General features: G+C 35.2%; 3 protein-coding genes across 24 annotated transcripts in view; 1 reads left to right on the top strand and 2 right to left on the bottom strand.

Moving 5' to 3' along the window:
* On the bottom strand, positions 1–8,276 carry LOC105667588 (zinc finger and BTB domain-containing protein 14-like). Of its 9 annotated transcripts, XR_010891138.1 has the most exons (7): positions 5,884–6,071; positions 4,153–4,397; positions 3,409–3,800; positions 3,082–3,294; positions 2,360–2,719; positions 1,793–2,241; positions 1–634 (listed from the first exon to the last, which is right to left on the bottom strand). XR_010891138.1 is itself a non-coding variant. In XM_012359454.2 (6 exons), the coding sequence occupies exons 2-6, from the start codon at positions 4,370–4,372 to the stop codon at positions 2,020–2,022; spliced, it is 1,407 nt and encodes a 468-aa protein (XP_012214877.1). In that variant the 5' UTR covers positions 4,373–4,397; positions 8,143–8,276; the 3' UTR covers positions 1–2,019. The 9 variants fall into 9 exon arrangements, 8 of the variants coding, with proteins under 8 accessions (XP_012214877.1, XP_012214875.1, XP_012214878.1 ...); XM_012359454.2 differs by lacking the exon at positions 5,884–6,071 and adding an exon at positions 8,143–8,276 and having other exon boundaries at positions 1–2,241; XM_012359452.2 differs by lacking the exon at positions 5,884–6,071 and adding an exon at positions 6,459–6,816 and having other exon boundaries at positions 1–2,241.
* On the bottom strand, positions 8,164–11,724 carry hd (humpty dumpty). 5 transcript variants are annotated; one of them, XM_012359460.2, is made up of 8 exons: positions 11,424–11,724; positions 10,490–11,117; positions 10,075–10,403; positions 9,763–9,980; positions 9,492–9,695; positions 9,208–9,394; positions 8,921–9,130; positions 8,164–8,304 (listed from the first exon to the last, which is right to left on the bottom strand). In XM_012359460.2, exons 1-7 carry the CDS (start codon positions 11,434–11,436, stop codon positions 8,940–8,942), a joined length of 1,770 nt encoding a protein of 589 aa, XP_012214883.1. In that variant the 5' UTR covers positions 11,437–11,724; the 3' UTR covers positions 8,164–8,304; positions 8,921–8,939. The 5 variants fall into 5 exon arrangements, with proteins under 5 accessions (XP_012214883.1, XP_012214886.1, XP_012214882.1 ...); XM_012359463.2 differs by lacking the exon at positions 8,164–8,304 and having other exon boundaries at positions 8,471–9,130; positions 11,315–11,723; XM_012359459.2 differs by lacking the exon at positions 8,164–8,304 and having other exon boundaries at positions 8,471–9,130; positions 11,424–11,723.
* Positions 11,725–17,397: 5,673 nt separating this feature from the next.
* LOC105667632 (uncharacterized) overlaps positions 17,398–19,387 on the top strand; it is a 94,548-nt gene continuing 92,558 nt past the window's right edge. For 4 of the 10 annotated variants that reach the window (XR_001099965.2, XR_010891148.1, XR_010891149.1 and 1 more), the window contains exons 1-2: positions 17,405–18,184; positions 18,851–18,889. Coding sequence is in view for 5 of the 10 variants with exons in the window: in XM_012359540.2 (XP_012214963.1) it covers positions 18,142–18,184; positions 18,851–18,889 (82 nt within the window). In the remaining 5 variants the exon portion in view is untranslated. Of the gene's footprint in view, positions 18,185–18,850; positions 18,890–19,387 lie in introns of all 10 variants that reach the window. The other 6 variants (XR_001099964.2, XM_012359541.2, XM_012359539.2 and 3 more) reach the window with 5 other exon arrangements.

The following is a 19,387-nucleotide window of genomic DNA, read 5'->3' as shown; positions in this document are numbered from 1 at the left end:
TTCTTTTTCTTTCACTCAAAAATTTATTTACACGCGCTACACATTACATAGAATGTAAGATATGAACCTTTTTGCACCTCGTCACTTATTCGATAGCGACCAGAATATACTATCACTGAAAAGAAATTGCACGTTGCCAGCGAAAAGGATATAATCGTGGACATGATCAGCTGAACAATGTCCGTGATATCGAACAACAGCCATTTAACAAAACTGAATGCAATTTGCACAACAACAACCAATTATACAACAATTATAACCAATTATAAAGATATAGACACCACACGATTTTTCGACACATGCCGTACGAACGTTCTCGAATGCAGTTATAATTAGGATCAATCCGCGAACGTTCGCGATAAACGGCATTACTAATGGCATTGCACAAATCGTAAAATCTATTTAAAAAAACACGCTATATGCGTCTTAAATCTGAATAAATCTTAAAAGAACTCTAGGCCTGTTCATTTATGCTAAGGATGTGCGGGTACTCACAAAGAACAAAGTCAAGTCGGGTCCATTTACTCTCATCGAGTTTGATTCGTCTAATCATCAGTTCGGTGACTCAAATGTTTTCCCGAGTACTCAAAGCTTTTGTGCTCTTTGCATCCTTCCGTATACTCTCGATCTTACCCTGAAAATAACCAGTTGCTCGAATTTTAGAAATGTATTTTAATTATGTTCAGATTAACCTCAATCTAAAAAGTGATTTCTTAAAAAAAAGTGTGATAAAATTGTTCAATTACTTTTAAAGAAGTTCGATAAAATTTCGGATAGGCCGAGAAGCTGAAATGCTCAAAGCTTCAAGTCGATCTTGATTTAATTCGACACCCGTGCCGAATGTCAGATACCCATTTCGGTAATCCATCGGCACTCGCACACCCCTAATTTATGCCGTTTGCGTGGCAGAATGTCGGTACACGTAGTCTAACATTCGGACATTTGTACTTGATGTATATAGTCGCGCGTATGACAAAATATTACTACATAGGCATGACTCACACTGTATAAGACTGTTGGTAACTGTAATACGCTATTGCTATCACGCTATTATGTTACTCGTTTTTTCTCTTTCCGTCCCGTAGGAAGCGCACAAGATCTTAGGTTAGGATAATATCGTTCATGCAATATTTCGCATAGCAGGCAGCACGGGTGCCATCACTTGAAATATAAATTCGGCCCGTTAGTATACGACTTCAAATGTCAGTGCATCCATTGCTCTGCAAGGTGCTTTTCAATAAAAAGATATAAGTCGAACTTTAAAAACGGTTTTCATTGTCCGATTATATTATATTAAAAATCATTTTTAACATAATTTGAAAATGTTATATAGATTTTTAATTACTGAACATAAAATCAATCTTTATTTTAATTTGTGATGAATTTAAGATATTCTAAACTATCTTGAATAAAAATCGGACTATAAAAACTCTCCCACAAATCGATATTTTGTTGAAAAGCACCCTTTATCATTAAATTAAAATGGCTACTGATTGACAAATGGTGCGCGCTATATTACAGGTAATTACATTGCAAATATTATCGTAAGTTAATGTCGAGAGGTGATACATTAGATCAGGATCGTTTACAGTGAAAGTCAAGCCGCATTCTTCACGCGTATATATTATTTGGTCGGGTTTATAGCGCAGGTATCCCTTTATTTAATCTTATCGTTCAATAACACCGATCGGCCGACGATGCGCCGATAATAATCGACTCCTTCATTCGCGCCACTGGATCTTTGGAGGCTCGTGCGCTTTGGTAGTAACGTTAGTATATCTCAGGTACTTACGTTAAACAATTCGCAATAAAAGCGACGCGAGTGCTCTTGACTTTTGCAATCGGGACGAGAAGATATTATAAGCCTTATTATGAATCAACCGGAAAAGGATACCATGATCTTTTGGAAAAGCTCGATAGGTTTTCTTCCTTTGTGTTGCATCGATCTTCGGTTCTCGCAAATGCGTAGAAAAATATGTCTTACGAATATTTAAATCCAGATTGCACAAGAAGATTCTATTAAACGATGTCCTGGCCATTTTCGACCTGGCAAGCACGGTTATCCTTTTCCCTGAGCGACTCGTCCTCGCTTTGATGCGCTTCTTTCTTTTCATCGTCATTCTTAGCGTTATCAGAACTGTCACTCTTATTCGTTGAGTTCGCTGAATGTGACTTGTTTAGTAGAGAGCTAAACTCGCCGAATTTTAAAATCTCTTCCATTGCAGATTGCTCCACATTAACCTGAAATAGATAATTATCATCTGCTTTATCTCTTTCTTTCGAAAAAGGCTAGTTGTATACTTTTGTATAATAAATTGCGAATTTGAATTCTTCAATTATTCTTCTATTAGCTCATTACCTTACGCGGTCTACCGCGCTTGCTCTTTGTCGGCAACGAAGGTACTGTCTGGTTACTTTTTCTTTTCGGCCATTGCAAGTGCGAATCCAGATGTTGTTTCAGCTTGTCTTGTCTGGCGAACATTCGCGGGCAGATGCTACAGGCGAAGGGCCTCTCGCCTGTATGTACCCTTCTGTGCCTCGCTAAGTGCGACGCTCTTGTGAAGGCCAACGTACAAAGGTCGCACGAGAAAGGCTTATGCTGTGCACGATCGGATTTGTTGAAGGTCCTTGTTTCTTTTCCCTCGTTTCCTCCGGTTCTCTTCAAAACCTCGAGTTCTCTCTTTATTCCTAACTTTGGTTCGTCCAAACTTGAAGTTTCCTATTAAATCAAATGAACAAATCTTGAATTGTGCCGCTTTAAAAACACTTTGTAATTGTGAGCTAAGAAAATGTGACAAGATACCGGAAAGAAGGTGACTTTGATATATGAGCTTATACGTAGAAAAAAATTTGTGTAAAATTATAATTGCATATTCTAAACTTTGCTATCATGTGTGTACACATATTTGCTTCAACTCAAAAATATAAATTTTCAAGAAGTAAAATTAATATTTTTTAAATAAGATTGTTGCTGTGCATATGATAATTGATAAAATTTTTTACAACAATGAAGAAGTATTACCAACCAATTCTTGTTTTCTATAGAATGTTTTTCATAGAGATGATGAATAGTTTGTTCACCTGTACGCCGGATACAGTGACATCCATAGATCCATCGTTGAAATTAGGTTCGTATTTGATGATTTTCGAGGAATCTTCGTAGCTTGATTCGCGTGAGGAATTCTTCGACTTAGATTCCGGAGGATCGCTGTTCCGCGTCACACGACCGACGGCCACTCTTTTTTGCCCTTTGAATCTAGTTTCCCGCTTGTACATTGGAGGTGGAATACGCTTCTGAAAATTGATGTATTATGTATTTAAATTCGACATAATTGTCTTTTTATTTAATTCAAACAATCCAAAGTAAAAGAATGCTAAAATGCAGCAAGCTTGTATTATCGAGCTTACAATTTGCGTTTCCGTGGATCGCGGAAGTTCGTCAAAGCTGTCCTCGTGCCCATCGATTACCATCGGATCGTCCTCCACCTCAATTTCTTCTACTTTAAAATGATCGTCCATCGAATCGACGTTCGAGTGATTCGGTAGGAAAGGAATCACCGATGGTTCCTTTATATATTCGGTAGTGTGTACTCTGGTTTCAATGTGACACCGTTGCATTCGCGTCTCGACTCTGGTGTAGAGATTACGATTATTCTCCGGATTTTTCTGTTCCCCAGAAAGACCACGTATCTCCAGATCGGTTGCAGTTTTTATCAATGAAGGAAGATGCTCTTCGGCTACGTCAATAGAGCCTCTATACATGAAGTCCAGGAGGCATTCCATTTCTTCGACGGCAACGCCTAAGTGTCAGGTACAAGATGAATGATTGATGTAAGGGAAAAATATAATTGCATTAAAAGAAATTTATACATAATTTAGATGTATCGATGCTTTTCTGTACAAAATTCAGCATTATCAATCCATTTATCTCATTACATAAAAGTATTAAAATTGGCAAGATATTATCGGGAATTGCAAATTATTACGAATGACGTATTTTTTATATATTCGGTGTACACATAAGAAATTTTAATTTTTTCGATTTGACTTGCAAAATCAGTTTTTTAGAGAACACCGATAAACTTGCAAAGTTTCTGTTTTAGGCATCCATTTAAATATTTTGTCGAAGCGCGTCATCGATGTAATGCATACCTTTCAAAATGAGAATGGGCTGCTCTCCATAGTGTTCTTTGAATACTCTTTCGAAGTAAGGGCTACATGCTGCTAGGACGAGTCTATGAGCCCTCAGCATACCACCCTGGCAAGCTAAAGTTGCGTCCGTCAAGGAACCGCTTTTGTAAAGAGCCTCAAACAAACCCGACAGATTCGCCAGATGATTATTCCAAGTAAGATTGAACGTTTTCTCGCCCATATTTTTATCAAGTATTATCGAGTCCCTAAAATACGAAGTACAAGAATTATGCAATGCACAGTAAGACAAACATATACATTTAACACATGTTTGTGCATACCAGGAAATATTTTGAGGAACTTTTAGAACTGAAAATCAATCTTAAATTCTCAATAATTAAATACTGCGATATTCATCGTGACATTAATTACAATTGTTCTGTTCTTAATACTTAAATCGATGCGTTAGCAAAAACAATCACATCTACTGTTGTGCGTGCTTAGCGGCGCAGATGCGCCATGGAGGATTTACAAGGACTGCACAAATCTAGATTTAGAATCGCACGCTTTGCAAACTGTATGCTAAAATATTTCCTGACGCATGCATATAATCGCAATCGGGTGGGAAAATTTCTTGATCGAGTATCGCCTGTGAATTGTGTGTAAATGATGCGCAGAAAATTTGTCGGATTTATCGTACAAGACGCTTATTAGTCATATTAGCGGAATATTGATGTATTGCTTTCCGCAATCCGTAATCGTTGCATCATAAGTGATAATCGCATCGTGCGTGGTCGCGTGGCGGAGCGGCGCGGCCCATCATGTCGTTTTAATTGACACGTTCCGCACAATTATTGTAATCTCGTACACGGAGATACGTCCAGTAATACACGGTGTCCCGTAATCGACTGTGCATCGTAAAACAGCTCATTACTTACAACCGTTTGATCATTAAACAACGATGACTCAACAGCTATTAACTCTAAACGCGAATGCAAATATTATCGCGCTCTCTCATCTTGAAAGGACATTTTTTATCCCGTATTATCGGTTTCGTGCTCGCGAACCAACCAACTCATTTCCGATTCTTGCTATCGTAAACATACGTGCCCCTGTGATTATTATTCCTTCGGAACGATCGTCGCAGAATTACATTCACGGAGCGAACAAATATTCTCGTATTCCGAGCATCAGCGTTATTGGTAAACTCGCGCGAGAAGGAGATCTCTTGAAAGAAATTCTCCAGGAGAGAGAGCTTACACGACCGTGTTTCGCGTGTGCGTGTATGCGTATACAACGGCTGGGATAACCCGACGATAGTCCTGCGCAGACGTGAACCCTCGCGTTGCCTCGATCCATAATTTTGTTGGTGGACCCCCCCACGCATTTCCAAGGGATTCCTGTTCCGCGTGGGAATGGGCCAAACGCACCCTTTTCCCATCTTTTTTGTTATAGCTACTGTAACCGGAAAGAAATTCGCGAGGATTAATGGGTGTGACTTAGCGAAATAAATCGTGCCATTTCGAAGTGAAAATCGGTGAGGATTCATCGAATTCGGCAGCGTGACAAACGAATGATTCTTTTGGTATTTAACGTTGTTATTCTCCGAAACAGATGGAATTTTCGCTCGAGTGAAAAAAAAACGCAAAATGCGAAGAAATGCGAAATACGCGTCTTTACATTCTGCTTAATGACGCGAGAGAATCACATGTGGTCGGGCGTTTTGTTACAGATATAGGTTGATTTGTATACCGATCGTCTAGCATTCGCAGATAATTCGAATTTCGCGTTAATTGCTGCATTTCGATGAGTCAAAGGGACCTTGAGTCACGAGCATTTCTGTCGATTTCGCACAACTCGCGTGACGCGGGCACACGTAATCGGTATCGTAATTATGAAAGCGGCGATTGATCAAAGGAGATATAAATTAAAGAACAAAAATAATGAGATGCTGTCTGCTGTAGGCGCACTGGTAGCGCGTCATTCAAACGCGACTTACGTACTCGCGATATATAAGGAGACGAGGGGGCGAATAAACAAGCGAACAAAAAGCAGAAACGAGGTTTGCACGTGACTACCGGGTTCAGGAATGCGCGAGATCGCGCGCGTTCAGCGCGTAAACAGAACGAAACAAAGTCGCGAGAAGACGCTCGACGTCGCGCGCGCATCGCACTTGCCGCCCGCCGCCGCGTCGCCTCGCGCCGCGCCGGTGCCCCGGTGCGCCTCGCCAAGCTCTATTAATATCCGCTTCTCGATGTCGACGTCGCGGCTCGGAAAACACGCTCCGGGGGAACGCGATCAAGACGAGAGCGAAGGCGCGGCCTTACCTTTGCCACGTATTATTCGCATCGAGGTCACGACTTCGTCCAACCCGAGAGATCGCGATCTCGATCGTGAGATTGAGACCCGTCCTCAACTACCCCGGATACTTTGCTCCGATATGCTCCAATGTAGCCGATGTAGACCGTCCCCGGATACCCCGATAGGCCTCGTAGATGTTTAACGTGCAGCTGGTTGCGGCCTGACGAGACGATAGCGATGATGCGCGATATTATTCGCTGGAGGGGCGGAATGCGTATCGAAAGAGACTACTGTACGAGGGGCACGACGGTGCACGACGTAACGACGTGCTGGGGCTCCCTCGACTGAGTCGCGACTGATATCATTTCCAGCGGGGGACTGTAGGGTCGGCGGCGGCAGCCAGAACCCCACCAGGGGGTCTTCGTGCAACCCCCACGCGGTGTCGTGGTAGTCGTGTACATCGTCGACGTCGTCGTCCGTCGTGTGCCGGCCTCTCGAAACCCCCCGCGCACGCACACGCGCACGCATACATGTGGCGTGCCACAGGGAGAGTCATCGTCTCTCTCCCTCTCGCTCCCTCTCTTTCCCTTCTCCCTCTCCCTTCCTGGGTTTTCCCTCTTTTTCTCCCTCTCGGCCGAGCCCCGATTTCACATCGTTCGTCTTTGTCCCTCCAAATCGGGATAGTCTCTCCGGTCATATGTCTCGCTCCCGCACGCCACGACGATGCTCTCTCCCCCCTTGTACGGCCCCCTTTGCTTCGCTTCGCGTCGCGGGTGCCTTACCAACGCCCGGCGCGTCGCGGCGCGGCGTACCCAGCGACTTTATCCACCCTGAATCCTCGCCTATACGAGGGGTTGCCTTTCGCCAGGCGAGAACAACACTCCTCTCTTTTATTTTCAGCGACGAGGTCGAGATTTTATTTTTCATTATTCCTTGCATGATATAGTGATAGCGTTTAAAGGGTAGTCGAATTTGCACATAATTCAATATAATATCTTAATATGTATAGATAGCTATCGATATTTCAATTATGCAGCACAAGTGATATAAATTAAAGGGCAAGATATTTAAGCATAATATATAAATACGCTTTGAAAAGTTATAGATGTTCCTTTATAAAAAAAAGATCGACAAAAAAAATAAACTAATTAATTAGCGTCACCGTGTTTGAAATATCACCTAAATTAAATATAGGCGTATTCTTATTAGCAGTTTCAAAATTCTATTTACATTGTGAGCGATAAGATATCCGCTGTGAAAAATTAAAGAGGGAAAAGTAAAATTTGATAACGGAAGTAACAACTGAAAAAACGCAATGATTATGTCGCTCGAAAATTTGAGCCGTTCGGAAGACCTTGGAACGTGAAACCGCTCGGCATAGCGTCGCAATACGACGAGCACTGACGTAATTCTCATACGTAAACGGTTACGCGTACATTTGCAACTGTGCCCGACAACTGCCATGTATGCATTCTCCGATGCGCGTCGTAGCAAACGCATCCCGATGTTTGTCGATGTCGCCGTGGCGACATTTCTTTAACGATCTTCGAGTCATTAGCGAGTTACAGCGAACGATTTATACCATTTACGATGCAATTGTTGGAGCGATCTAAGTGCGACGCAAGTTGCATGATTCGCCAAGTGTACCCGTGCAGGGAACACGTCTCGATGTTATAAATGAATTGATTTTTCGTATTATGTGTCTCTTACGGTGTGACCTAGCAGTCCAGCGAGTCCGGCGACTGATTTGGGGGCAGCGGGCAAATATCGATTCGTTATTTTTAGGGGCAGTCCATCCGCTGTATGGACCCCACCTACTTCATTCCCGGGTTCTTGAATAATTCTTCTTAATGATGATATCGCGCATTTATCCTGAAAAGGTAAATTTTCTATTGAGCTAATTATAATAGAATTATTCATTATATTGAAAGCACAATCACGGTTGAATCGAAGAATCAACTTGTTTTAATATAACTACGGCCACCCCTTTTCTTTACTTTTTATTTACTTTTTTTTTCTAAGCGCAATACGTTATAAGTATAATAAAAATAAATTTTATTTTTCCACAAATATAATAATATTGCAAAAGAAGGAAGAGATCAATACATTGCGTGATATTTAAATACAACATCGATTTTGTTGTGATGTAGAACATTTTCGTCAGGACAAGCGTACTGTTACGTCGGTTTCAGTGAAAGCATTTTTATCAGATATCGATAATATTCAGTCGTCTTGTAATATTATATGCATTTTGCGTTAAATTATACGTTAATAAAAATAAATTTTATACCGGCGATTTTCATATATATTAATTATATAATTATATATCGTTTTTTGAAATTCTTAAAAGTGTAACGATTATTCATTACTGAGCATTACGTGTCGTCAGCGATCCAACATTGTCCTAATGCTTAGGACAAAATGCCGGCTGATTTTTTTATTAATTAAATCTTATAAATACAAATCTGTACAAGTAAAGCTTACTTACTAAATTGATTCATAAATGATCACGACCACGTGTATAATCCGTTAAAAAACTTAAAACTTTCTAAGATTTCTATTCTAGCCGGATCAGAACTGCAAAAATGGCTCAATAATTCTTCATTGAAACCACAATCGCTTAGATTTTCTTGTCCAAACACGTTTAGTGGTACTTTGGTGGCATTGCAGTCTTCTCCTTTCGTGAAATTTGCTTGGCCTATAATAGCGCAAATATTATTTGTTACTTTGTCTGTAGAATATCATGATGCTTGATGCACCAATGCATCCACTTACCCGTGCCGTGCTTCGCCACGGAAAACGGTATTGTTGACGTTAATTGTGCGCAGCTTGCCGAATACTGTTCCAATTGACTAGATTTCATTAAATAACAGAGAGAAGGTAGCACGTGCGGCAAAAGTGGTCCATTTAATTCGAGAGAGAAATATTTGTCGTTATCAACACGTACTACATTTTCTCGGACCTTCGCCATAAAAAGAAATTACAATCGTGAATAATATAATTAATACATAATACAATGAAAACAACTATAAAGTTATATTCTGCTAATTATGCGATACCTTAAGTGGTTTTAACGTAGCGCCATGAAAAGCTGTCGGCGCCAAAAGTGTAGGCGGTACGCCGGCTAACGCGCCGGTCACAGCAATGGCTGATTTACAATTAATTAGAAAGTTAAATAATGCCTGCGTCTCCACACCTTTTACAAACACGAGGGATTGCTTCAAATTATCTATTTCGCTTTCCTTCTCTAAAGTCATTCTCGCCTGAAACAAAACATAGTATTAGTATAAATCGACAACCTATGATATTTATTAGAATTATTGGACATACTTGCGAGTGATTAATTTTTCGAATTTCCGAATTGTCTATTCCTAGGCTTTCAAGCCATGCGTCTTGCATTTCATCTTCGTCTTCTTCGTCTTCGTCACCCTCTTGGCGACGATCCGCTGTTTCTGCATGAGATGTAGTATCTACAGTGTTAGAATCGAAATCTGCTGGGTCGGATCGTCTTTTAGAATCCTTTCTTAATGGCATAGAATATTCTATTTCTGAAAGATGTCAAGAGAAATTTATATTATTTCATGTTATCTATATTAAAACTTTTCCTACTAATAGATAGATGAATAAAAGAGAATTATTTACCTTCTTGCCTTAATGACTGACGGAATCCACGTGTTGTAGGTGTGAGAAGAGCATGAATCTCTGACAACCCACAGATACCAGCAGCACGAAAGAGCACTGTAAATGTATTTGCGCACATATAAAAGTACGGACATTGTCTTGCTCTCAATAAATGAAATAAGGATCTGAAACTGTCGCACCATTCTCTGTACAATGCGTCTTTTATACACGAATTATTTGCTATCGCTGTATTACTTGCGAGATTAGTGCTCACTTTGCCAGCAGAGCGAGGGAATAATTCTAACCAGGGTAGAGATGGATGCTGCCATATCAAGCAACATTGATGAAACCTAAAAAATATTTAACAAGAATCACTAGTGTATCATGGAATAGAAAATTATAAAACCAAAATTAAGCAAAGCTTAACAAGACTAACCTTGCATTAGGACTAGTATCCAAAGTTGTCTCCTTTTCTCCAATATTCAGACATCTAACAAATCCTGTAGTACCTGACGCCTCTTCGCTTGTTTTAAGTTTGCCATTCCATGGAAAAGGTTTTAAAGACATAAATCTCATTTTAGTTTTTAAAGTCCAATCTATAGGAATATGTTTTGAACCCTTTGAAATATGTGCATCAGGAGTCTGATTAATTGATTCTAATTTCGAAAGAACGTTAGCGAAACTCAAAGATTTGTCTGTAGATGAATCTGTTGTCTGTTTCTTTTGTTGAACATCGATATTTAATAATTCAAATAATGTGTTGTCATTACTGATCTCCAATCCAGTTGGTGTTATATCCTTTTGTTTTTTGCATGATTCATTAATTGCAAAAGGGTTCTTTCGTTTCTGAGATACAGGCCGCAATGCACTGTTACTACTATTAAATCTATCTAAATTTGTATCTATATGTTGAACGTCATTCTTATCAATATTTGTTTTATTTATACGTGCTTGAAGTGCACGTTTCTTCAATTTCATACGGTGTAATTGCATCACTTGATCGGGACGCGTCCATTCTAATGTGTTTGCGTTTCCAGATTCTGCCATTGACACAGTCATACATGCTGTCAAAAATTTATACATGAAATTAGATAACAATAAAGATATTTATTTGACTAAAGAGCTTTGTATTTTATATACAATGCAACGTAAATTACAACATATTATTACTATTATTAGATCATATTATAATTTTTACAATGTGTAACAATCATAATTATAGCATTGATATACTGCAAAAATATCAAAAATCTATAATAACCTTTGCAATATACAGATTAGAAATTCGCAACTTGTTGCCGCAAAAATAGCAAAAATAGCATTTAATTAAATTAATTTGTTCAAGATTTCTATATAAAAAAAAAGCACACCATTTTTTACCATTTACTGATTATTCGTCAACAACAATTAATGGTTAATAACAATACCAAATTGTTTGTTATTAAGAAAAGAGATCTAGGTTATATTTCACTTTACGTACCATAGACTGTGATAGACTATTGTGTCCGTGCAGCTGATCTTTTCGACACAAGACTGGTGGTGCCCACAGCTGATGTGCTAGCCGCGCTCTCAGCTGATAATATTTTTAATATTTTATATATATAAAGCTTTCAAAAATATAAAAAATGAAATTATTACAATATGAGATCTTTATGTGAATCTTGTTCTTAATATTTCAAGTACTTTATAATTTATATAATAATCCATCAGTAGGATTATTTTTCTCACTTTCTCGTCAGATGGCGTGAATATAGCGCAGATTGATTTAAACTGATTAGAAACTTCTTACGCCGGTGATATTTTTAATGTATTTTCAATTAGAATCATTATCAAAATATTTGTGATTCAGAAATTTTTGGCAATATTTTTAACTGGACAGCAAAACATTTCTGATTTAAAAACATGCTTGGCGAGCAAGTAAGTAATTAATAGTTAAAAATACTAATAATTCTTTATTGTTTGAATCGTGTTTACGATTAATTAGGTTAGGTGATAAAATAATTACGATTGTAATTTTGAGTTCAATTATTACGGTGAATTAATATCAGATAAGTATTTTAATGAAGTCAAATACAATATAGTAAAATAGTGTAAAATATGAAATTAAGGAAGGATATGAAATTAAGAAAATGCGTCACGTATATAATCATACAATATTTATTACACAATATAGTAATATATAATTACAATATACACATTACAATATATTAATACAATTACAATATACACAATATATACAATATATTATAAATACAATAGAATTTTATTACAATATATTATTACAATGGAAAATTTGACAAATTTAAAACGTGTAAGATAAATGTCGCAATGATCAAACAAGAGAATTAATTATTACAGAAGATATAATTTCTTCTATCAAAGTATAATAGTTAATAGTTTGAGCAAACTATAATAGTTTACTCATCTTTCAGTATATACGTGTAATAAAATTTATTTCACAGAAATTTAAATCCAAAATTGCACTTATTAAACAAAGATAGTCAATTCAACATTTGTTAAAATAATTGGATATGCAAATATACTAGTTTTCGGACATTATATTTATATTTATGAATATTAAAAAATTATTTTATTCATATATGATCGAGGATTGAGACATAACCACTAGGACATTTATCTTATTACAATTCTTAACAATATATTATTACATCGAAATAATATACAAAATAATATAAAATAGAAATAATATGTAAATAAAATCGTTTAAACGTTTAAAAGTTTTATGAATAATTAAGAAAATATAAATATTTAGACAGTGAAAATTATTAATCTAAACATTTAAACGTCCAAAGTTTTTTATAATTTGCGCAAGAAACATCTTCCGTTTTTAGGAAGAGAATCTTGCTGTTTGCCCACCCGAAGTTTTGTTGTTATCTTTATCATCAACAAACTGCAAACTAATTGCCAAAGCAGAAGTTTCAGAGTTTGTTGACGCAAAGAATTAGAAAGAATATAGAAAATTTGTAAAAAGTTTTAAAATCCTACCTAACTGGAAATTCTACCTAACAGAAAATCCTACCTAATCAAAAATTCTACCTAATAAGAAATATCTATGCACTAGTGTGTGCAAATTAGATTTCTAAAAAAAAAGAAAAAAAAAATGAAATTTGAGGAAACTTGCGCGAACGTTTCAGAATTTTTCGCGGAACTGTTTGGGGATTTTTCGCAGGATGCTTAGCGCAGAGCTCGGCTCAGTTGCCGCTATTTGCATCTGGAATTCGAGAGGGATTTTTACGCGCGATTGTTTGGGAATTTTTCGTGGGATGCTTAGCGCAGAGCTCAGCTCAGTTACCGCTAGTTGCATCCAAAATCCGAGATTGACTGTCTCGGTATTTCTCGCAGGACGCTAGCGCAGAGCTCGGCTCAGTTTCCGCTGCGTCCGAAATTTGTGTTGATAGTCGACCATTATTCAATGGTCGATCATATCAACATTGTTTCGAGATCCGTGCTCGACCATCATCGATGGGACCACGAATTTCGAATTTCCGTGCTCAACCATGGGATCAATTAAGCCATGGGACCACGGATGCATGGATAAGCTAGGAAAGATTACGAGGAAATTGGCGTATAGCAAAAATTCATATATATTTAGTAATGGTTAACTGTAAATGCGTCATTTATTAAATAAATTATTTCAAATATGATTCAAATATGATTTTAATTCTTAAATTATGTTTGTGCAAAACATATGCTTTTTACTTTTAATTTATACTTATTTGCGATACATATATATGTATTTTGAATTTCTCTGACTTGCTTTTTTACGCCAATTTAAACAAAATTTAACCCTGGATATAAAAATGCAAATTGCTTACCTTGTTTACGGAAAAGGAAGAAGGAAATCTTATTTTTTTCTTATGTATAGAGACAGGTAAAAAAAATATATTGCTCGAGATTATTATTATATTATTTTATTTCATTTTTTTTTCATATATTTCCTCACATATATATAAAAAAATATTTTTACAAATTTGAATAAATTTGTAAAAATACAGTTAAATACATCAATCGAGTTAATCAAGTTAAAATATATTAAGTTATTCGAAGAGTTCACACAGTAATTTTTATAATAAAATTAAAAGCAATTTCTATATGTTTAGGTTCCTCTTCTATTCAATAATGTATGCATCGTTTGTTTTCGACAAACTTTAGTTATCTTTAACAACAATGCATACATTAGTGAATAAATATCGTCATATAAACACATAAAGATTGTTTTTGATTTTGTTCTAAATAATCCTACAAATCTTACGAATAACCCAATATATCTTGATCTGATTCATAAATAAATAAATAAAGTACATATGTCCTTTATTAGGAATATGAATACCATGAAAAATTATAAATAAAAATTTAAGTAAAATCTTGTGTAGAATATTGATATTTCATTAAAAATTATATACTACTATATAAGAATTTAAATATTCTACAGATTTATTTCATTTCTTTTTCTTTCTCTTTGTATATTTATAGTATCATCTATACAATAAACTTGAAAATTTTATTAATTAAAAATAAATATTTAAACTATTATATAAATAATAATAATGAATAATAATATGTATCATATTAAAATTAATATTTTCATGGTTTTCATATTAAAATTTGGCGTACGTATAGCCTTCTTGGCGTGCAATGTACGCTTTAATTTATAATTTTATATGTGCATCATAATGTGCACATATTCCAGGGTTAAATTATGAACAACTAATCTAAATCCTAGTCTATCCATTTTAAAATAATGAATCGAAGAAATGCTTTTAGTTTCATTTTAAACATTTTTCCATATGATTATACTTTTAATATTCTACTTACTATTGATTTATTTATAATCTCTGAGTTTTAATTAACTCACAATATTGATTCAAAAAATTATTCGGCTGATGTAAGTAATTCGTGTTCAAATATATATATTGAATAATGTGTTTTTTTTTTGTCCAAAAATAAATGTTTCGGTTACAAATATATCTCTCTCACACCTATTTTTTTCCCACCTATCACAACTCAAGAAGTTAAAGAGATAAGCAACGGATGACATACAGACACGCAGACAAATAATATTTAAGAACATTGTTAGTTACAAGCAACAGAGACAATAGACGAACAACGACAATACGCGACACACGAAAAAGACATTACGTGAACAAGTAACAGAATAATAGATATGCGAGATATATGCGTAACCGTAATTTAGATGAAAACTTTAAACACTAAGGATTTTACATAAAAACGCAATAACTTTCAGCAGTCTAATAGACCTTTAAATCAATATTCAATATTCTTAATTTAATTAAAATTTTTCAAAACAAATTTAATTTATACGAATAAAAATAAACACTTTGCTCTTTTTTAGTGTGCAATGCATTTTACAAGGTACTTCTTTTTTGTCTAGTATATAATCTAATATAACATATATATTATAAATATATATAATAAATTTGATGATAACAAAATTCAATTTAAATTCTTCAAAATAATAAATACTTTGTTCTTTCGAAAATGAATGCAACGTAAAATATTTTTAAAAAATACGTGAGAATAAAATTTTTATATAATTAACATGAGCAATGAAAATTATATGGTCTGCAAAGTGTTTTGAGAGTACATTTTTTACATTGTTTGATTCATTATTTTAACAAAAAGAAAAAGACAAATTGGACTAACTCACCGGTCGATGCGCAGCAGCGGAGTTGTCGTTTTGTTGATCTGTAAAATACGAAAATAAATCAAAATTAGAGAATATTCAAAATAATTAATATTTGTGAAATTATAATTGCATATATTGAACTTATGATTCGATTATTTAAGCAATATCGAAAAGAATTATGAAAAGAGGTTTAATTATTTGAAAAATAATAAATATGTAAACAATTTTTAATAATTAAATATGAATATTAAATATTGCAAATATTTTATTGAATAGTTTATTGAATATTTTTAATATTTTGTGTATAACATTTTGCAAATAATAAATAATAAATGCGGGGGCGTTGCGACCGTCTTAAGCGCCCCTACGCTGAAAGTGGCTGGCGCGCTCCAAGCGCGAAGCAAAGAAAATGTTTTATATGCGCTACATTATATAACATTTTATAGTAACAAAGTAAATGAATAATTACCTAAGCGTTGCTCCGCCGGTGCCCGAAACTCTTCCCGAGTCTCGTCCTCCTCTCAGTCCTCTCGGGTCTCCAAAGCACCCACACGCGATCGCGACGCGAATACGAGAACCGCGCGACCCTTGAAACGACACTCCCGACATCGCTAGCAAATTTAATTGAAAAGTCCAAATGCGACGTTACGCATGAATCTCGTGCGCATTCCGCAATGCAAATATGAAAATTGCGTGATATTAATGCAATGTTTTAAACGATAATTTTGATGCGAATTTTATTACGACGGTCACACGGATATTTTACGACACTTCCGTCGCGTATTTCGTCCTGTGAGAACAAAAGTAAAACTCGAATATCGCTTGTCGCACGAAATACGCGTTCGACACTCTGCCGTATACGCAACAGGTAATAATGGAAAAAGGGGGGGGTGGAAAACTGAGGGATAGTAAGGGTAGGGGGAGGGGGAAGATAACCCTGCGGATGAAGACTGACCGACTAACCCGTACGAGTGTCGCCGTGCGACTGATAAACTAGTAAGGCACTTCAAGGATATAGCGTAGATCTGAAACATAACACGCGCTTGCGTGAAAGGGGTTGGTGAGAAGGGGATTCTTAATACAGGGTAACGCGTCGACATACGTAGCAGGATAGAAAGAGATAACGTAAGAATGGAATGCGTAAACAAACAACAGCTCGCGTACGCCGAAGGTAAATTCCAAAGACGGAAATTCTTTAACACGCGATACGATAATATTTCATATGTTACAATATATATATTTTGTTCGCGTTTCAAATTTTAATTTTGACGAACATTAATATCGTATCTTTTGTCGTATCATATCGTATTATTTTTTTTATGCGTACTGCATATTTATTTTTCACTGTGTAATTTTCAAGTCAAAATTGTAATACCAATAATTAAAATTGTAATAACATTGTTGTGTGTTAATGCATACTTTATTATTAAAGAAATAAAAAGTACTATTTTACATTTCTTACAAAAAGTATGATAAAATAACAGAAACGGGCGCCAACTAAAAAATGAAAAATTGTACACATAAGATTTCATTCCTTTATTAGCATCAGTTTCTGATATCAAACCTTTTCTAAGAAAAATAAAATAATTTTTCATTTCATGGATATTTATTTTATAAATTGAATATATTCATTATTTTTATTGTCGATAACCATTAATATTTGGTTCATATTTGTGCTACCGACTTATTTACCATTGTGTACCGACGATTTGTCGATATGCACTGTACTTGCAGATATTATTTGGCGTTCAATAGAGGGAGCGTATGATGTTACTGACGAGTGAGTTTCCTCTCTTTCTCACAGTTGCTCCCAGCTTGAAGCAAACTCCGAAACGTAGACCGCGAACATTCTGCGACTAGTTGCGTTTTGCAAAAATTCTATAGTCCGTATTCTTTATCCGTACTAAAAGTGCATAACGGTTGTAAATTTTATCGGGAGTGTCGATTAAAGTGGCGGACGATTGTCGGAACGTACGATTACCGCGGATATTCGTGATATACGCGTGTCGTTGATCGGTTACAAATTCAAACAGGTAACACAGATGGCCAAGCCCCCTAAGCTAGCATAAATTTCTATGTTATAGATATAATAATTCTTACATTCTCTCACAAGGATCAAAACGCGGCATATTTTTATCAAATATAACATGCTGAAAATTCATTACATCGGAATTAGACCGGGTTTAACGTTATTACATTTACGCAGGTATGTGTTTGTGCCGGATTCCACGAATTGCCGCGAGGACCGAATTCCGCGAATTGTCGCGAGGACCGAATTCCGCGAATTGTCGCGAGCGCCATAGTCGTTCGTTTTGTTTATTTTGATAATAAGTACAGTGTAGAGTTATCCATTGGAAAGTGCTGTTCGTTTCGAACTCCTTGATCTACGATGGAGTTGCAGAGTTACGAAGCAGTTTAAGATGAAATTTACAACGGCTGGAGCAAACTGCAACACCTTGGCTGGTGAGTTGAATTATTTATTTATTATTGAAATCTGTATATTATTCTAGCAAGTAAAATATTAATAATGAACCGATAAATAGCAAATTTGAGCAATTATTGTAGCTGATTGGTATTAATTGTGTTCGCATTATGCTTATCGGTTTATCGTTTTATTGGCAAAACTTGTTAATCATAACCAAGCAACAGATTCTGCTTGATTTTTACTGCTAATCTGCCATTATATTTTGTTAATAGATCTTGACAAATTTTAACTGATATTCTGTCGACAAAATTTGTAACAAATATTTTGAAAAATTTACTTTGATAGATTTGTTTGTTCAGGGTTTTGTAATAACACATACATATACATATATTCACAATTACACAATTTGTATTTTTGAAATATTTATTAAATACTTTTTGAGATATTTATTAAACTATTTATCAAATTTTTATTTGAGATTTTAAATAATTTATAGTATTCATGCATTAGGTTATGTTTTAATAAAAGCGCAAATAAATAATAATAATTATTTATAAAATCTATGATTTACGATATGTGTGATTTACGATTTATAATAACTAATATATATATATATATATTAGTTATATATATATAATAACTAAAATCTATGATATATGATCTACGATTTATAATAACTAAAATATACATATTAATTTTTCCAGGTACAGCTGAAGCTATACTTAGCTGGGGTGCAACGATTGGTGAGTGAATTCATTTGCATATATTTACACAATAATTACACAAAATATCATCTGTTGTTTTTTCATTTGCGAATATTTACTATAATTAGTAAGAACCACAGTTTAACAATTCTCATCTGCAATTTGCATTTTTACAAATAAATAATAAAGTATGAAACATTTTCTTGATTTAGCAATATAAATTTTAAAATTTTACATTTGTTATGTATGTAATTTATTACTCTGAAGTTGTATTAAAATTTAAATGAAACCTCTTACACATTTTCTTACCAAAGTGTAGTGAAATTGCAACTAATGAAAATTATCAGCCAGATATGTGCATTTTGTCATTTTATAATTAGTTGTACTGATATTATTTTCTGCATTTTCATTATTAACAGTAACGTTTTTTATTTGCTTTTGATAATTTTGTATTTATTTTAGTGGACAATGTAAAAAAATAAGTTCTGATATTTCTGTATCTGAAACCAGTATCTTTCTTTTCATCTTTATATGAAT

The sequence above is a fragment of the Linepithema humile genome, chromosome 7, assembly GCF_040581485.1.
Source record: "Linepithema humile isolate Giens D197 chromosome 7, Lhum_UNIL_v1.0, whole genome shotgun sequence".
Taxonomy (NCBI): Eukaryota; Metazoa; Arthropoda; class Insecta; order Hymenoptera; family Formicidae; genus Linepithema; species Linepithema humile.
Note: the sequence above shows the minus strand (reverse complement) of the source record. Positions and strands in the feature narration are given on the sequence as shown.